Raw genomic sequence first — 18,653 nt, 5'->3', positions numbered from 1 at the left:
AAATCCTCATTATATGAGTTTTATTTCTACATGATTAACTTCTATAAATGGTACATTTATAAATGATCTATTCGTTCCCCTCTTCTGTAACCTGTAGTTTAGCCTGAGTTGTTCTTCTCAGTGAAACTGTCTTCTTATCTCCCATGCTGCAGTGCTACATTCATTCTGAGTGGCAGCAAATCCATGAATATTAAGGTCATGTTTGAATTAAAATGTTACGTCCGTCTCAGCCTCTACGGGAGGTCGGCTGCTGCCGGCTTGCATTCCCACTGAGGTGCTGCCACGGAGGTCACGAATGCCACATAATGAATATACAATAATATTACTAATAGAACAATATATGCTTTTAAAGCCTCACTCGGGGATATGAGCACAAGTGTGCACAAGGGCCAGACCTGAATTATCCAAAACACTAAAGGAGCAAAAAATACCACTTACATAAAGCACTAAATAAATGTTAAGAGCAAATATTAAACGAATATGTGTAAAACTGTGACCCTTATGTTACCTTAAGGCTCTATCTGCCATTTATGTTTAATACAATGTTTTTATTGAGTTGTAATTTGTTAGCGTCCTGGGTGTTAATGAAAAGTTTCCGCCAAGTGGTTGCAATATTTCAAAGTTGTAAACACATCATTTGCATAGAATGTTTTTGTATGTGTTACATTTTCCCTTCATTTGAACTTGGAGATCTGTTCCAGCTTGACAATGCCCCTGTGCATATAGTGAGCTTAATGAAGATACAGTAAGTTGCCTCATATAGAGCTCAGACCTCCTACAACTTTGGAATAAATTGGAGAACTGACTGAACCCCAGGCCTCCTCACCCTACATCAGTACCTGACTTTACTAATGTGCTTGTGGCTGAATGTGCACAAATCTGCACAACCACGCTTCGAAATCTATTTAAACAGCTTCTCAGAAGAGTGGAGGCTATTATAACAGTAAATGGGGACTAACTGTAGAACAAATAAAACAAAAAAGCACAAACCAATCTTATGGCCATATGTATGTATTCAAGAATTATGATTTCCCCTTCAGGTTAAAGGGGTCAAGCTTAATCATGTTCAAGCATGACAACATCCCTGCACACAAAGTGAGGTTTGTCAAGATTGGCATGGAATATCTCGAGTGTCCTGCACAGAGCCATGACCTCAACCCCAATGAACACCTTTGGTATGAACTGGAACGCATCCAGCATTCTGACTTTACTTATGCCCTTGTGGTTAAAAGGGGCAAATCCCCACAGCCATGTTCCAAAACCTAGTGGAAAGCCTTGCCATGAAGTGTGAAGGTTATAATAGCAGTGCAGGGGGATGGGGGGGGCAACAAGCACATATTTAACAAGCTCATATGAGTGTGAAGGTCAGGCATCTGCAGCGTTTCTGCTATATAGTGTATCTTTTACCTCAGAACTAGACTAAAAGTTGTAATCTATCAAACAACTGATATTCTATACTATCACCCCATTAGTTTTTGCTCATAAATGCATACTAATAACTCTGTCCGTACATGTACAATATTTTTTTGTCAGCTTAATGTCAATTGATTATTACATTTAAAGAAAACTTTTTATGACATTGATTCCCTGTGTAAACTTAGAAAGGCAATACAGAGTGTATTTTACTGTCACATTTGTGACATTTTATAATTAATTTCACCATTTTATATAGAGGTACAGGTTTCCTGATGTTTGACTTCAAAAGTCTTGTTATACAAGCTCAACAAAAACCTGCCACTTGACATCTCTCACCTTCATGAACTGATTGATTCATTTTGATATTACGCTTAATTTCAGAGCTTTTGTGCTTGTGACTTTCAGATAGTTACTATGGTTGATAAACTCACCTAGAAAATGTAGACTTGTACCTCAGAACTGTTTCTTTAATTAAGATTTTGACACTCAACATCTTTTCAACGCTGCTTGAATGTTTGACTTTATAGCAGAGTAAAGATTTCCTGTGTCACGCAGAAGAGGATGAGTTTACTTTTAAGACTGCTTCATCTCAAGACTTTTTCTCAAGGAAAGCTCTATAAGAGAGGGTTGTTTTTTCTTTTTATTTATTTCTTTTTTAATGTAGTCATCTTAGGGTTGTTCATTATGGCTCTAAATCTCTTTAGGATCTCAGTCAAGCTGGTGCATGACAGTGTACACTACATTGACAAATGTTTATTTACACCTGACCATAAGAATTGTGCATGTATCACATTCCACACTTATCTCCATTGCTATTATAATAACCTTCACTCTTCTGGTAAGTTGTTCCATGTTTCTATTTTGTAATGGAAAACTCAGATATCCCAATACTTTTGTCCATATAGTTTAGCCTGATGAATAAATAAAATTGAATTGGTTTATAAAATCAACACTTTTCACCTTTGGAATAAAAATTTAAACCCCTGGACAAAACAAATGGACCAATGCCAAAATTCAAGTATTAAGCTTTTAATGGTCTTAACAACAAATCACTGGTCAAATAATACAAAAATGCACCACTGAGATTTTCCAAGCGATCATTTGCTTGTTTAAATTTTGCTGTAGGGAACTATCTAGGAAAAAAAGCTACACATAGGTGAAATTCACTAATCGTTTTCTTGCACTCAAAGGTAAAAACATTAATGATTCACATGTTTAATATATATATGTGTACATGTGCAAAATGTTTTAAAAAAAATTGCTTCTGGGATGTTTTGTTCTTTTAAAATTAGTCAATAATTGGTTGTGTGCCAGTCCATCAAGCCCCTGATAGCAAGCTCATTAATGGAAACAGGATTCATAGAACAGGTAGAGATCTTGCCCAATTCCTGACTGATGATTTGTTCTTAAGATCATTAAAACCCTAATATTTGACCATTTGAGGTTTGACAAATTTTTTTGCTTAGGAGTAAAAAAAAAAAAAAGCCCATGTTGATATGGCTTATATCCGTTTTTTTTCTAATTGTTGCAACAGAAAAGCACTTGACATATCATTAAGCGATGTACAGTCTGATCCTTTAAAATGCTTCTTGTCATTTAGGGCAGGGAGTCTTAGCGAGCAAAGCTGGCTGTACATTCTGGGTTGGAATGGTTTGTCCTTGTTTGATTAGTTTCTGTAAGCTCATCCATACAGAAAATGTTGTACATGTTATGTGATGAAGAAGTAGTACACTATATGTAAAAAATAATAAAAATTGTGGACTCCTGACCATAAAATTCATATGTGCTCCTCCCATTCCCCGTTACGTCCCCACTGCTGTTATAATAACCTCCACTCTTCTGGGAAGATGTTCCTCTAGATTTTAGTTTTGTGAATGTAGAGGTCAGGTACTGATTTAGGGTGAGGAAGCCTGTGGTTCAGTTGTCAGTTGTCAGTGTTTCAATTCATCCCAAAAGGTCTTCAATAGGTTTAAGGTCAAAGCTTGACAGCAGGCCACTCAAGATCTTTCATGCCAATACATGTAACCCATATCTTTGTGGAGCTCACATTGTGCACAGATTTAGTGTCATGCAGGTTTGGGGCTCCTACTTCAAGTAAAAGGAAAATGTAATGCTTAATCATATACAATTATGTGCTTCCAACTTTTAGTTTGAGGAGCCACATGTGGCTGGAAAGGTCAGGTGTCATAATACTTTGGTCCATGTAGTATAGCTAGTGGATGGGGATTAATAATATAATTTTTTTTATGAAACTATTTAATTATCCTTAATTTTGGCATCCACTCTTTGAGAATATAGTAGAGTCATCTCATAAAAGCAGCAGCCTCGTGGATTTATTTGTTTCTATGCAGATTAGTAGTTCATCATCAGAGGATATGCATTGCCTCCAGCAAAAATGTGCTTGAGAATAATTTATTGACATGGCTGGTTATAAACATAAGCATCTGGTTAGATGCCTGTTTCTGTTTTCCACTTGTCAGTCATTCCTCTTAGCAGGGGAGCTTTGAAATATGCTACAGCGTCATCCATGGTCATTTATCTCTGCTTAATTTCCGAGTTGTCTTTTAGAGAGGCGTTTCAGTACATGGAACAGGACCGTATTGAATACACGTAGTGGAGTAGGATGTTGCTATGAGATTTATTGTCAGCCTGCAAGATTATTTGAAGCAGAGGCAGGCTTCTCTGCTCTTATCTGCAACCTATAAAATAATGTCAAATCCTGACCAGTATGTGTAGATCAGGGGTGATCAACAAAGCCTCTAGTACATGTGGTTGCTTACTGAGTAAGTGTGAACAAGTGTTGTGTTTTTTTTCTTTCTATGCAGCCCGAAAGATAATTAAACATTAAACCTACTCATACATGACAGATGTTCCCATAGGAAATGTATATTATTGGCAATAAATTCAGGCCATGGATCTTGTTTGCAAAAATAAACCACATATTAACACCTTAATAAAAATGGGTCACAAAACCCCGATGTGCTATTTGAATTAAAAAGTGGCTTGACCTGGGTTTCATTCACTCCTTTTCCATTCACTAAGCTAACGCTGAGAAAAGCCCCTGAAGTGTCCACAATCTTCGAAAATGTTGTAAAAGCAGCCCGGCGTTAAGACATTCTCGTTCCGAGATAAAACTCTCACTGCTCTTATCTGTTGTGGAATGCAGGAAGGAAAGCAATGCACTCAAAGAGTCATTGTTGTCATTGTAATGACGTCCTGGCTATGTGGAGATTTCTTTCCCGCTGCTACAGCCACCAGACCCTCTGCCAGGACAGACAATATATAATTTATTCATTTATACCTCTCCTGAGAGGCCTACGGCGACAGCGTCATATCTCCTCAGTAGACTGGCACATTATGACATGCCAAGAGCATCCGTTAGAAACTAAATTAGGGTGTGCCATGTTCATGACAAACAGCTCATTTATTTATCCCTTCAGGAAAAGACATATGAGCCTCCTTAATACAGAAAAAAATAAAATGTTTATTTATTTTAGTGGTTAATAATGACCCTCTTAGACCCAAATCCCCAGGTACTTACAACAGGAAATGTATTTTTTTTCCTTTTCTTTCATATTGAAGTTTTTTTTTTTTTTTTTCTTTTCTTTTTTTTTTGCAAAAAAAAAAAAATTCTTGGCCACATATTTGAATGAACAATCAATAGTTAATAAAATGCAATCCATAGTACAGTCAGATATTCCACCGAAAAAAAGAAAAAAAAACGACTATATCTTTACAATGGTGACACTTACCTATTACATACTCATACAGTAGATATAAAAAATGTACTGTATCACATTGTTGTGTCTCAGTGCAAGTTTACTAAAAGAAAGAAAAAAAAACTGGAAACAAAAATCTGTTCCTTCATAAATACATCTACTATTAGCTTCTCTACTATCACCCCAGTAGTACTTTTGGTCTTTTCAGATTTCAGACAGCAATAAATAATTACATGACACTTTTTTTTTTTTTACAGTCACCATTATAGCAGCAGCAATGTTCATCTTTAAAATAGTACCATTTTCACAAACAGCAGTGCAACACTGTAACCACTGCAATCCGTCTGGACATACCGAAAAATGCAAAATAGCAAATAGAGCTGAAATCCAAGCATCAATTAACCACCAAAAATAATGATTAAAAAAAAAGAAAAAAAACTTCCAGTGTATTACACGAGTAGTCAGATTTCGTTACATTACCGTGTTCACTAACATCAGTGCAACACATCACTGTAGAATTTCCTGATATGAACAAAAGGGAAATAAAGGCAATTAAAAACAACAAAATTGTTTGTATGTGTCCTTTTCAGATTTTATCTACAGTGTGACAAGTTCTCTGGCTTTGTTTTCCTTTTTTTGTTTTGAATTCCAAAGGCGTCATCAGCTGGTGCAGATGCTGTTGATGGTGATGATGGCCGGATCGACGAGGCCCATCTCTTCGTGCTCGTTGACGCAAAGCTGGTATCCGCAACCACGCTGGCGCCGCATCGGTGTCACCTTGGCATCAGGCTTGGCACGAGGTGGCAACAGGAAGCCCACGCTGCCGGCGATGAGCATGTGCCAGATGCTGTGGATGTAGAAGTAGTTCTCTTCAGTCTCCACAAAGGCATAGAGCGCCACGGCGGAAGTAGCAATGGTGGTGCCTGGGAGCAGGAAGAAGATCCAGCGTTTCCATGTCGGAGGGTAGCAGCGGCGCCGGCGTATGGTGCGAACAGTCTAAAAGAATACATGCATGCACATACAGACACACACACACACACACACACACACACACACACAGAGATGAACAGCCAATTCATGCCGGCAGGGTGTAATTATGAGATCACAAGTGGACTGAATAATGCAAGACCATTTTTGGTGTATGAGCAATAATAATTCATAATGGCATAAACAGCACCTAATAACAATTGGATGAAAACAGTGGCCTTATAATTCAGTCTTACAGTTATTATTTGCAAGATTCATATTTTGACAGTCCGAAAGTCATGACAGCATTTGGGAAAAGTTGTATTTAGAGATTGTCTGGGCCCCCCATTGTAGATTATGCAAATCACCTGCATGAAGTTCGCACGTCTGAGATTGCCAGATTTTTCTCGACTCAAAGATTTTCAATAGCGTCTGCACGTGCAAATCCCACACTGCTCACTGAGTACCAGAGAATACCCCCGAATGCTATTTCAGAATTAAATCCTTACAACACTCACCTAACTCACGAAATAAATACAGCCCTCACTTAGATAGTAGTAAATATATCGCTTTCAAAAGAAAAATCTCTTTACAAATAAAAGCCCCTGTATGTTCAGGATATAACTGGGAGAAACAAAGTAAAAGATACTTCCAATTTTTGCAGTATAATGTACAGTGAGGAAAATTAGTATTTGAACACCCTGCTATTTTGCAAGTTCTCCCACTTAGAAATCATGGAGGGGTCTGAAATTGTCATCGTAGGTGCATATAGGAGACATAATTAAAAAAAAAATCCAGAAATCACAATATATGATTTTTAAACTATTTATTTGTATGATACAGCTGCAAATAAGTATTTGAACACCTGTCTATCAGCTAGAATTCTGACCCTCAAAGACCTGTTAGTCTGCCTTTAAAATGTCCACCTCCACTACATTTATTATCCTAAATTAGATGCACCTGTTTGAGGTCGTTAGCTGCATAAAGACACCTGTCCATTACATACAATCAGTAAGAATCCAACTACTAACATGGCCAAGACCAAAGAGCTGTCCAAAGACACTAGAAACAAAATTGTACACCTCCACAAGGCTGGAAAGGGCTACGGGGAAATTGCCAAGCAGCTTGGTGAAAAAAGGTCCACTGTTGGAGCAATCATTAGAAAATGGAAGAAGCTAAACATGACTGTCAATCTCCCTCGGACTGGGGCTCCATGCAAGATCTCACCGCGTGGGGTCTCAATGATCCTAAGGAAGGTGAGAAATTAGCCCAGAACTACACGGGAGGAGCTGGTCAATGACCTGAAAAGAGCTGGGACCACCGTTTCCAAGGTTATTGTTGGTAATACACTAAGACATCATGGTTTGAAATCATGCATGGCACGGAAGGTTCCCCTGCTTAAACCAGCACATGTCCAGGCACATCTTAAGTTTGCCAATGACCATTTGGATGATCCAGAGGAGTCATGGGAGAAAGTTATGTGGTCAGATGAGACCAAAATAGAACTTTTGGGTCATAATTCCACTAAATGTGTTTGGAGGAAGAAGAATGATGAGTACCATCCCAAGAACACCATCCCTACTGTGAAGCATGGGGGTGGTAGCATCATGCTTTGGGGGTGTTTTACTGCATATGGGACAGGGCGACTGCACTGTATTAAGGAGAGGATGACCGGGGCCATGTATTGCGAGATTTTGGGGAACAACCTCCTTCCCTCAGTTAGAGCATTGAAGATGGGTCGAGGCTGGGTCTTCCAACATGACAATGACCAAGCACACAGCCAGGATAACCAAGGAGTGGCTCTGTAAGAAGCATATAAAGGTTCTGGCGTGGCCTAGCCAGTCTCCAGACCTAAACCCAATAGAGAATCTTTGAAGGGAGCTCAAACTCCAGGCCAGAAACCTGACTGATCTAGAGAAGATCTGTGTGGAGGAGTGGGCCAAAATCCCTCCTGCAGTGTGTGCAAACCTGGTGAAAAACTAGAGGAAACATTTGACCTCTGTAATTGCAAACAAAGGCTACTGTACCAAATATTAACATTGACTTTCTCAGGTGTTCAAATACTTATTTGCAGCTGTATCATACAAATAAATAGTTTAAAAATCATACATTGTGATTTCTGGATTATTTTTTTTTTTAGATTATGTCTCTCACAGTGGACATGCACCTACGATGACAATTTAAGACCCCTCTATGATTTCTAAGTGGGAGAACTTGCAAAATAGCAGGGTGTTCAAATACTTATTTTCCTCACTGTATATAGTCATGTCACATAAAATTTAGCTTTTAACCTGCAAAAATTCTGATATTTAGAAAAGGTCTTAGACTAAACCAGAGTAAGCCGCAGTCTCAAGACCCCTCCCCCCTCACACACAAACACTCCCCAGCTCGACACCACACGCTCCATTATTTCATATTCCACTCAGACTTTCATTGACGCCATTATCAGTAATGCAAGTACTTCAGCATGGACCACTTTTCACGAGAGCACTCACCGCATCAGTCTGGCTTGTAAATGCAATCATAAAAACGATACCTTTTTAGAGCAACGGCTTCTCAGATTTAGGACCATTCTTTCCCCTGGCCCTATCGCTAGAGTACCAGCCATGCGTCTGGTTTGACCCCTTTGCCATGCTAATGTAGCATTTGAAGCTGGGGAGATAAGACAGCTCTACTTTGTAGAGAGCACTTTCCAGAACTCTTTTGTAGAGCCGGCTTTGACAGGTATATAGCCGAAGGAAACAGAAGATCTCAGAAAGCACAACAAATAGAATAATACATTTTTCTGTCCTCTGGAGTATTTTATTTTTCCATTTACACTCTTCACTAGGTCACGTTTGCTACCTCCTCTTGTGCCAACCAGTGGTTTGTCCTATGTTAAAAATTCATGAATGGATAGAAGTCACCCAGGTCATCTCTGAGCATGTTTCGGTCGACACCAGAAATACTGCCACCTTTCTTAACAAAATCGACAAAAAGCAATGCAATGAATATGTGCAATATAAAAAATATTACATTCCCACATATACACTAAAAAAAATTGTGTGATTATTTTAACATTAAATAACATTTTTTTTTAATTATTATTATTTCGACAATTATTTTCAATAATGAGCATTATGATTTTATTAGTCCTAAAACCCCAGATTATATACTGCATCTAAACTTGTAAGGATATAAAATTTCAATTATTATCAATCTGAATGGTTAATACCAAAAAGCAGACAAGTAGCAAACTAGTCAATTTCCTAATTTCTCAGTTAACAGACTCTTTAATGTATCACATTTTTTCAACATAAGAAATTGTAATGAGAGGAAAAAAGATGTTCTTCTCAAGATAAATGTTAACAATTGTGGGTTGAGGGCATGTGAGGAAAAACACCTAAGGATAATATGATGGTGGATCAGTGATGCTTCGTTTTCAATTCAATTTATTTTTATTTACTTACACAGGTAAAGCGGTTATAAATGTATGTATAAGCTTGTTCCTAATATTGTGTCTGGAGTTTTGTTAACATCATTTCATGTAGAGTGATGGCATTTACTGTATCAACCAAGAAATTGCAGAAAAACACTTAGAGCAGGTTACCTCTGTAATGAGGTTAAGACTTGGCCATAAATGAATATTTTAGTAAGATTAAAAAAAAAAAACACCTGAATAATTTGATTGATGGAACCCAAAAGTGTTATTACAATGCACATCTCAGTCTTCGCCATTAAATGTGGTTTGAAATGAAGAGATAAGTCCAGACACAGAAAATCAAGAAATATCATGACGTTTTAAATAGTTGTGTATGGAAGTGTGTATTACCCAAATGTATTGTATTTCAATATCTTGTATATAAACAACCTTGAAATATTACTTATACCTTGACTGTTTTAAAAGCCAGCAAAAGCCAGACTTTCTGTACTATAACATAACTCTCCTGTGAACTCTTCGTAAATGTCGTTTAGTCAAGTATGCCTTTTTGTCAGTAAGATACAGATCAACCTCGGATGCCATTATATATATTTTTTTTATGGAAACTATGTTGTTGGTGGAAATTCAGAAGTCTTCTCACCTGCTCTTCACCCTTTTCCTTTATCTTCACCCCCACACAGCTACAGTGCCATATTTGGCCTTTTGCTACAGTATGTTGTTCAAGAATCGTCTACAGCCGTTTATCCTTAACCATCTGACATCGCAGTGCTCTTCAATGTACTTGCACTTCACACTGCATTCCAGATTAAACTTTTGCACTTTTACTCATCGGAGCAGAACATTTTAATTAGCTGTCCATCATTTACCAAAGTGGTTTCATATAATGGATCTTTTTTATAGTACATGCGGTCCTGTGACTGTCCTATATGATTACTAAATAGTTTTGACACAGCAATAGTCTCACAAATTCAATATCTAGATAAAATCTGTGTGAATTTTCCTTCCAAAAATATCTATGTATTTCTGTGTCTAAGTGTGATTAAACTGAAATTGCTTTAAATCATTTCACACAATTATAATGACAGACTTTTAGTAAATCATCCAATAATGTGTGTTTTGCTTAAGGATTGTTAATGGAACAAGAGTGTTTTTTACTGAATTGGAATACTATAGATCTAACAGTGCACTAATATCTACGACAAACATTTACAACATGAACATCAGGAAAATTAAGAATTTTTTTTTTATAGAATGTTCTTTTGTTGAAACAATAAAAAAGTGAGTGAAATTACGAGTTACTAAGTCCACATCCATATTAAATCAAATTATTTAAAAATGCAAAATTTTCTTGATGTTTTGGCCTTCAGCCCACACCGAGACCGCATTTTTCTCCCCCAAAAATCTATGTTCAGACGTTTTAGTGTAATTGAGGATATTTCAACATAAAAACCAATAGTCTCTGCCATGGCTCTAAATGGATATTAAAAAAAATAAATAAATAAATAAATAATAAAAACAACAACAAAAACGACAACAGTAGTGTTTTCCAACTATGCAAAACATTGGTTTTAAACATGCCAATGCTAAATAGACCACAGTCTATTTAGGACCAAATAATAGACACTAATCCTCTCCCTGTAATGACCAGCCAGGTTGGAAACACAGAGACACAGAGAGATTTTTCATTATTGCTCAATACTGAAAAGTTACGTTATGGAGTTGTACAGACAGTGTGTTTACTACGGTTTAAATCCAGACATTTACATCGCTATTTCAAAACAATGTATTATCCATTACCTGCCATTACCTCATAGGTGCATAACAACCACCTGTCATGGGGATTTTAACTAATATTTGTCTTATCTTATATGTACATTCCAAAAAAAAAGACATATTCAATGGAACCATCTATTCTATTCTATTCTATTCTATAGTATACTATACTATTCTATACTATTGCATACTATACCATACTATACTATACTATATTATACTATACTAATCTATTCCATAGTATACTATACTATACTATTCTATTCTATACTATACTATACTATACTAATCTATTCCATAGTATACTATACTATTCTATTCTATACTATGCTATACTATACTAATCTATTCCATAGTATACTATACTATTCTATACTATACTATACTATGCTATACTATACTATACGATGCTATACTATACTAATCTATTCCATAGTATACTATATTATACTATACTATATTATACTATACTAATCTATTCCATAGTATGCTATACTATACTATTATACTATACTATATTATACTATACTAATCTATTCCATAGTATACTATACTATACTATTCTATTCTATACTATACTATACTAATCTAGTCCATAGTATACTATACTATTCTATTCTATTCTATTCTATACTATACTATATACTATACTATTCTATACTATACTATACTATACTATACTATACTATACTATACTAATCTATTCCATAGTATACTATACCATACTATACTATACTATACTATACTATACTATTCTATTACATTATATTATGGTATATTATATTATATTATATTATATAATAATTATATTTGTTTACTGCATATACAAGTATACACATAAGTATATACATTTACGAGTTTAAGAGTTTTGCTGGGGTAAAAGTGAGTAGTTTGTTCATGTGTATATAAATAAATAATATAATAATAATAAAATAAATAAATAAATAAATAAATACAAAACTGTTTATATTAACAATTTATTCACAGGAAACCCTAGATGTTGTCCATTTCAGTGATGTACAGTGAATTCAGCTTTCAGTTTTAATGTCTCTCTTGTACACCTGAAACATTGATATTTTTTCAATAAGAGATCTCTAACTTTAGGGATCGATAGCATTCCTCCAGAATCCTAAATAAAATAATACAGTGGCTAACAAAATGGAGAAATTCTTGAAGATCCTCACATATTCAAAAGTAGCATTCATCAGCAAAACAGACTTTATCTCAAACTTGGTGGAAGGACTGAGAGCTCGCATTGATTGGATGACAGCATGAATCAATAGTCCCTTGACACCTGGCACGTCGGGATGCTGACATTTTACACCTGCAAATCTAGTTACGGCTTTCTCAGAATGCAACGATTCAAAAACAGTGAAATCATATTTCAGGCCATGTGATAGGAGAGTATTATTTGGAAGGCAAAAGTATGAGTTTGGTCTACACCCTTCTTTAAGATGAAAGACTCCTCATTTAAAGCTGGCTTTCTTATTACTTTTCTTTTGACAGTCTGCCCTGTTTGTATTTTGATATACAGTACGTGTGAGCAGCCATCCAGAGGACACACTAGCAAATTTATTACAGACCTCTCTCCGTCTTTCTCTCTCTCTCTCTCTCTCTCTCTCTCCCTTTCTCGCAATCTTTTTTTTTTGTCAGTTTCGACGTGTTTATATTCTGTTCTTCTATCACACTTTGCTTCTGCATGAGTGCCGTCCTCTATTCCGCTCTGCTGCCCTCATTTTGGCTGTATGTGCACATTTGCAGTGTGAGGCCTTGCCAAAACACATGCGAACAAGCTGATTGATATAAAAGGACTTTGATAGATATTCACACACCGTATTCACACGGCAGCTGTGCCACATCCTGGGATGGATGAACTCTACTTTCAGCATATACGTGACAATAGAAAAATAGACAAATAAATACGTAGATTACACCATGGGATACTTAGATGTGTCTTAAGAAAAATATGGTAGCTGAGGGCAATAACTAAAGCATATAATGTCCTAAATGTGTAATAAAAAACACACTCAGAGTACACAGGAATACTAACACATGTCAGTATAGCTTGACATTTCAATCTGCCTTTTTGCTTTGCCTGAAAGCAGCACTTACTTATCTGTAGCCTCTACATTCCATACTGGTGCTGTGCCTATGTATATACTGCTGCTTGTAAAGGGCTATAATTTTATGTAAATTGCACAGTCTGCACACCGTCACACAATTATGCCGCGAGGTTAACAGAGATGCTGATTCAGTTTTTTTTTTTCGTGTCGTTTGTACTGCGTGTGTGAAAATGTTCTCAATGGCTGTACTTATCAGGCTACACGACACCACACTTTGGGATGCCCGACCAAGAAAAATTATGTCTATTGTTATTGGGGATTTAGTATTATGAGAGAAACAAATATAGACAAAAGTATTAGGACATCTCACTGTCACAAAAAAGTTGGAAGTACACAATTGTATACACTGCCTTTGGATGCTGTGAATTTGCGTTTACTTGAACTGGAGACCTGCCCCTGTGCACAAAGCAAGCTCTGTGAAGATTTGATTTCCATAGGTTGGAATGGAAGATCTTGAGTGGCCTGCTGCAAAGCTTTGACCTCAACCTTGTTAAACATCTTCCAGATGATTTGGAATGCTGATCGCACTTACATCAGTATCTGACTTTACTTACACCTTTGTGGCTGAATGAGTACAAATCTCCACACAAATTCAGTGGATGTTACACAAACATCTTCCCAGAAGAGTGGAAGTTATTAAAGCAGCAAATGGGAACTCAATGTGGAATAATATGTTCAAAAAACATACAGTATACCAAATTTAATGGTTAGGTGTCCACAAACTTTTATTCATAAAGTGTACATTTATTTGAACTGAGTGAAAATAATTGTCATGTTGAAATGTAGTATCCACACAAATTTGTGTAGATAATAAGTGGTACTGGTAGCCAGGCATAAAAAATAAAAAGATTTGAGTTTTGATGTTTGTTCTGAAGAAAATTGCATTTTTATTTAATAAAGTCAATTAGCTAAGAGTTAAATTAGCTTTTAGTTATAATCAGGTAAAATATAAATCAAATTTATGCACACTGACCAATACACGAACAAAATATTACATATCTGTATTTTTATAATCTGTATTATGATTTTATTAGGAATTCAATGGTCGTGTCCATATCGGAAATTATACAAATTTTTTTTCAACCTCAAGTATCTAGTGATGGTACTGTGTTTTTTGTTTTAAACTCCCACACTCCCACTCCCACCCACTCGCTGAGTTATATTAGTACCAGACAGTCATTTATAATTCTGTAATTTCACTATTTAGAATATTTCTAAATTCTGTTTCCTAAAATATAAATAAAGCAACTGAAACCTCAGTGACCCTGACCAGTCAGTGACAATGGATGCTGTAAATACATTTTGTTCACTCACACCCGCATGGAAGTAAAAACCTCCCACTCAAGCAACTTTTTTGTTTTGAGTTTGGCAGAAGTCCAGTCCAGATGCACGGCTGTAGTCTCAAACAGATGCCCTATAAACCTTTCTGGCAAGCTTTGTAAAAAAATTTGTATTCATATCTGTATTTGTATTTACTTTGAATATATTATCTGTTTATTTCAAATAAAGTGTTTATATTCATTAGAGAGAGAGAGAGAGAGAGAGAGAGAGAGAGAGAGAGAGAGAGAGATCTGCTTCTTTAAATACTATTACCAAATAATGTGAAACAGCTATAAAAAATTTGCATAATATATATATTCATAATGAAATATACAGAAGTCCTGCATTCACAAATAAGCATGTATACATCTTTTGATATAGTCATGTATATGACTATATCAAATGTGCGATTACAATATTTTGTGTCTACATAAAATGTATCTTCTGCAGTGCCTACTTTTTTCCCTTTTTTGTTAATTAAGAGCATCCATTTTTATGTAATAAGTCGGATGCGTGCTGAGGCTGAGTACAATGGTGTCGACATGCTTTTAAAGTCTTATTTCCATATAAACTCCTAAGAATAAATAATCACAGACTAAAAAATGTTTTGCCTCCTGTAGGTTTTGTTGTCTTTCCTGTGCAGTAGTTCGTGACTTGTTCCCTCTTCCTTTCCCTCTATATCGATCCATGTGCTCGGTCAACACATGTACTGAATGATTCATACTTATTGCTGCCGACTCACCTCATGAAGACACAGCTCAGTCCTCGCCACTTTATCTTGCCTTATTTCTCTATTTTGTTTTATACGTACCACTGTTCGGCTCGAGGGAGGCTTCTCTAAATTCTAAATTCCCTCCCTTTCCCCAACACCCATTATTTTTTATCTGCTCACTTCAGGAAGCACATTATTGTGATAGAGAAAGAACAAGCTGGCTGGTAATGGAACTATAAAGGCATGACTAATACCGCCTGTATAAAGTAATGTCAGCGGCCTTCATTTTATCTTAGCCGTCATGCTAATGACCGCTACCTAAGATAAATGTGTCTTTAGATCTTTTGAAAAGCTAAGGGCCACATGTTGAATCAAATCAATTAAAATCTAGCCTAGCAAATTGCAAATAATGAGGTGCTACGTTTGCAATCAGCCAGGATGAGGAACAGGCCAGTCCTAGCACTTAGCATAAGCACTTTAACACCAATCACAGATTTTCAGACCAAGAGCTAGATTCACACGCTATTTTTGGAGTGCGGCGCAGTGCAGCTTCTTCCACCGCAAAGCATTTCATACGAGCAATTACTCTGAAGCGGAAAAGAAACTCGAAAAAACTTTTGGTCCACATAGTTCTCTAATTTCAGACTTTGTGCTTCATGATTCAGCAGCTGCTAAAAGATCTTCAGAGTCTAGTTTCAGCTGGAGGGTAACTTTGCCAAACCTTTCTAAATTTATAAACCTATACATCACACATTCCGCACAAAGTCCTGACCCTGCAACTCCAGTTTTATCTATGTTCTCTGGCACGGCTAGACAACTTCCATGCTATAAATTTTTATTCTATTTGTTCGGAAGGCTTTACAGTACAAGAGATGTATGAGACAGTTCTTACCCAGGCAATGGCCATTATACCCAAGGCGAAAAGGCTAGGGCCTAAAAGGTTCCACAAGCCATGGCGGTCCAGCTGAAGAGCCATGGACAGAGACATTGCTCCAAGCAGGTACAGCACCTATGCAGAGTAAGTGAAATTAGCATCAGGTCCCATTTCAGAGGTGAAAGACTGTTAGTCCAGGTCCTCTTAATTCTTTTAGATGCTAAAGTACACTCTTAACATAATGAACCACTTGAAGCATATAATTTTATGATTCAAAAGCAATTTGATTAAATTCTGGTTAAGTTATAGACTCTCTAGTATTAAAATGTATTGCCTTATTAATATCTCTTTCTCACTCGTACACATACAAACACACACAAGTTATATCTGTCTGGTACATATCTATTTTTGCTTTTCTTCATTCTTTCTTAAATTCTTTAATTGCAGCCCTAAGTGCACCAGAGGGAAAGATTAAATGTTAGCCACACACAATAAGTGAATTGCCTAAAATCTTTACTACCAAAGTGAACGCATATTTTATGCATTAATATAAGGGGTAATTTTTTTTTTTTTACAGCACTAAATCAGGGCTGGACTCCTGAACTTCTCCATAGCTAAAAAGCACAGTGCCCAATATCGTTCTACATGTAATTGACTCTAGATCCAGAACATATAATTTGTGATACAAAAAATCTCTGCATGTTTTATTGTATTATTATTGCTAAATAAATTGTCATATTAGCATTACCTGCTTGATGATGGATTTAAGTCTGGCCATGGCGATGACTGTAACCCAGACGGACATGAGCGAGCCGAGAAAATCGCAGAACTGGAGGACGTCATACTCCATAATGCAGAACACTACAATGCCTGGCTGATCACAGGCATGGTAAAACTGGAGAAAAAATAAAGAGAAAGAACTATAGTGTATTTTTAAACAATAATCCTGCAGGGTTTTATCAGGACTCAATTACTCACCAAAAGGGTATATATATGAGGTATGGAACCTTCTTGAGTGAAGATTTTCATAAACAAATATAGAAATGCTTAAGTAAATATTTTATTAATATATAGACAAGATACTGTTAGCAAATGCTTCTTTAGTTCGACCTGTACAATTGTCCAGTTAGCCAATCACATGGCAGCAGCTTTTTTTACATCAAACATTAGAATGGGAAGAACATCTGATATCAGATGGTTGTAGGTACCAAAAACTGTTCATCTTCTTGGATTTTTACACATCACAATCTCTAGGGTTACCAACAGAGGTCAGAGCCAAGCTGGCTAAAAAAGAACAGGAGATGTTTTCCAGTCATCATTAATCCCGTTTCAATGAGCTTCTGCATACTGTGTACTCAGATTCTTATTCCTGGCTGTAATGAATGGACCTGTTGTTGTCTTCTGTTGTAGTTCATCTTCCTCAAGGTTTGGCATGTTGTTTTCCTGTTTTCTGTTCTTCATTTTTTGCTGTTATTGTGAATTCCTGTCAGCTCAAAATAGGCTGGCAATGCTCCTCTGACCTCTGTCTTCAGCATGGCATTTTCACACAAAACATCTGGTTCCAACATTTCGAGTTCAAATTGACATTTAATGTGTGGTTTTCCTTCAAAAATACAGTATATATTTTATTATTGATTAAGACTATAGATTACTGAATGATTATTAGTCAAGTCGAAGCATCATGATGTTACTACTTTTGCCATCTTGAGCAAGCATCAATTGCTTAGTTGTATCCTGTCTTAGGTTTAAGTTGCTTTGTGCACTAGTGAAATGAAATGAAAATGTAAAACATAATACAAAGGTTTTTTTTGTCATTTTATTGTACTCTAGAATGCCTTGTTGCTAGTCTGACAATAATAGCTTTGTTGCTGTTGTTATTATTACAATGGATGCACTGCTTATTCATTCATGAATAGAATGTAAGATAATCAAAGAAATACTCACAGTAGAGAAGAACATCGTGAAAATGTAGACGGAGGCCTCTAGCAAGTAATGGCTGCGAATAGCGATGGCCACCGGAGGTACGAACATCAAGTTACTCAGACACAGCAGCAGGGTGGACAATAGCTGAAATCCATATGAATACGCTTCTGTGTTGTCTGTACAGCCCCAGCCTTCCCAACCTAAGAGACACATGTTTAAAATAATTAGTTTTGGAGAAAATCTTTTCAAAAAGCTATGAAAACCCAGTGTAAGATCGATTGGGGATGTTTTCCATAATACAGTTGAACATAACATGCTTTATATGTCATGAGGCAACACAAAGTAAACTACTGTATATAGTGTGTAAATCAATAAAATTTGTGTATTATTTAAAAATAAAATAGAT

At 36.3% G+C, this 18,653-nt stretch overlaps 1 protein-coding gene across 1 annotated transcript in view; it reads right to left on the bottom strand.

Moving 5' to 3' along the window:
• Positions 1 to 4,880: 4,880 nt before the first annotated feature.
• tmem8b (transmembrane protein 8B) overlaps positions 4,881 to 18,653 on the bottom strand; it is a 129,831-nt gene continuing 116,058 nt past the window's right edge. The window contains exons 10-13 of the mRNA XM_046841153.1: positions 18,269 to 18,447; positions 17,073 to 17,219; positions 16,343 to 16,459; positions 4,881 to 6,131 (exon numbers count right to left, since the gene is read on the bottom strand). Of these exons, the coding sequence (XP_046697109.1) occupies positions 5,796 to 6,131; positions 16,343 to 16,459; positions 17,073 to 17,219; positions 18,269 to 18,447 (779 nt within the window). The 3' untranslated portion in view covers positions 4,881 to 5,795. The remainder of the gene's footprint in view (positions 6,132 to 16,342; positions 16,460 to 17,072; positions 17,220 to 18,268; positions 18,448 to 18,653) is intronic.

The sequence above is a fragment of the Silurus meridionalis genome, chromosome 27, assembly GCF_014805685.1.
Source record: "Silurus meridionalis isolate SWU-2019-XX chromosome 27, ASM1480568v1, whole genome shotgun sequence".
Lineage (NCBI taxonomy): Eukaryota > Metazoa > Chordata > Actinopteri > Siluriformes > Siluridae > Silurus > Silurus meridionalis.
This window is presented reverse-complemented; position numbering and strand designations above follow the sequence as displayed.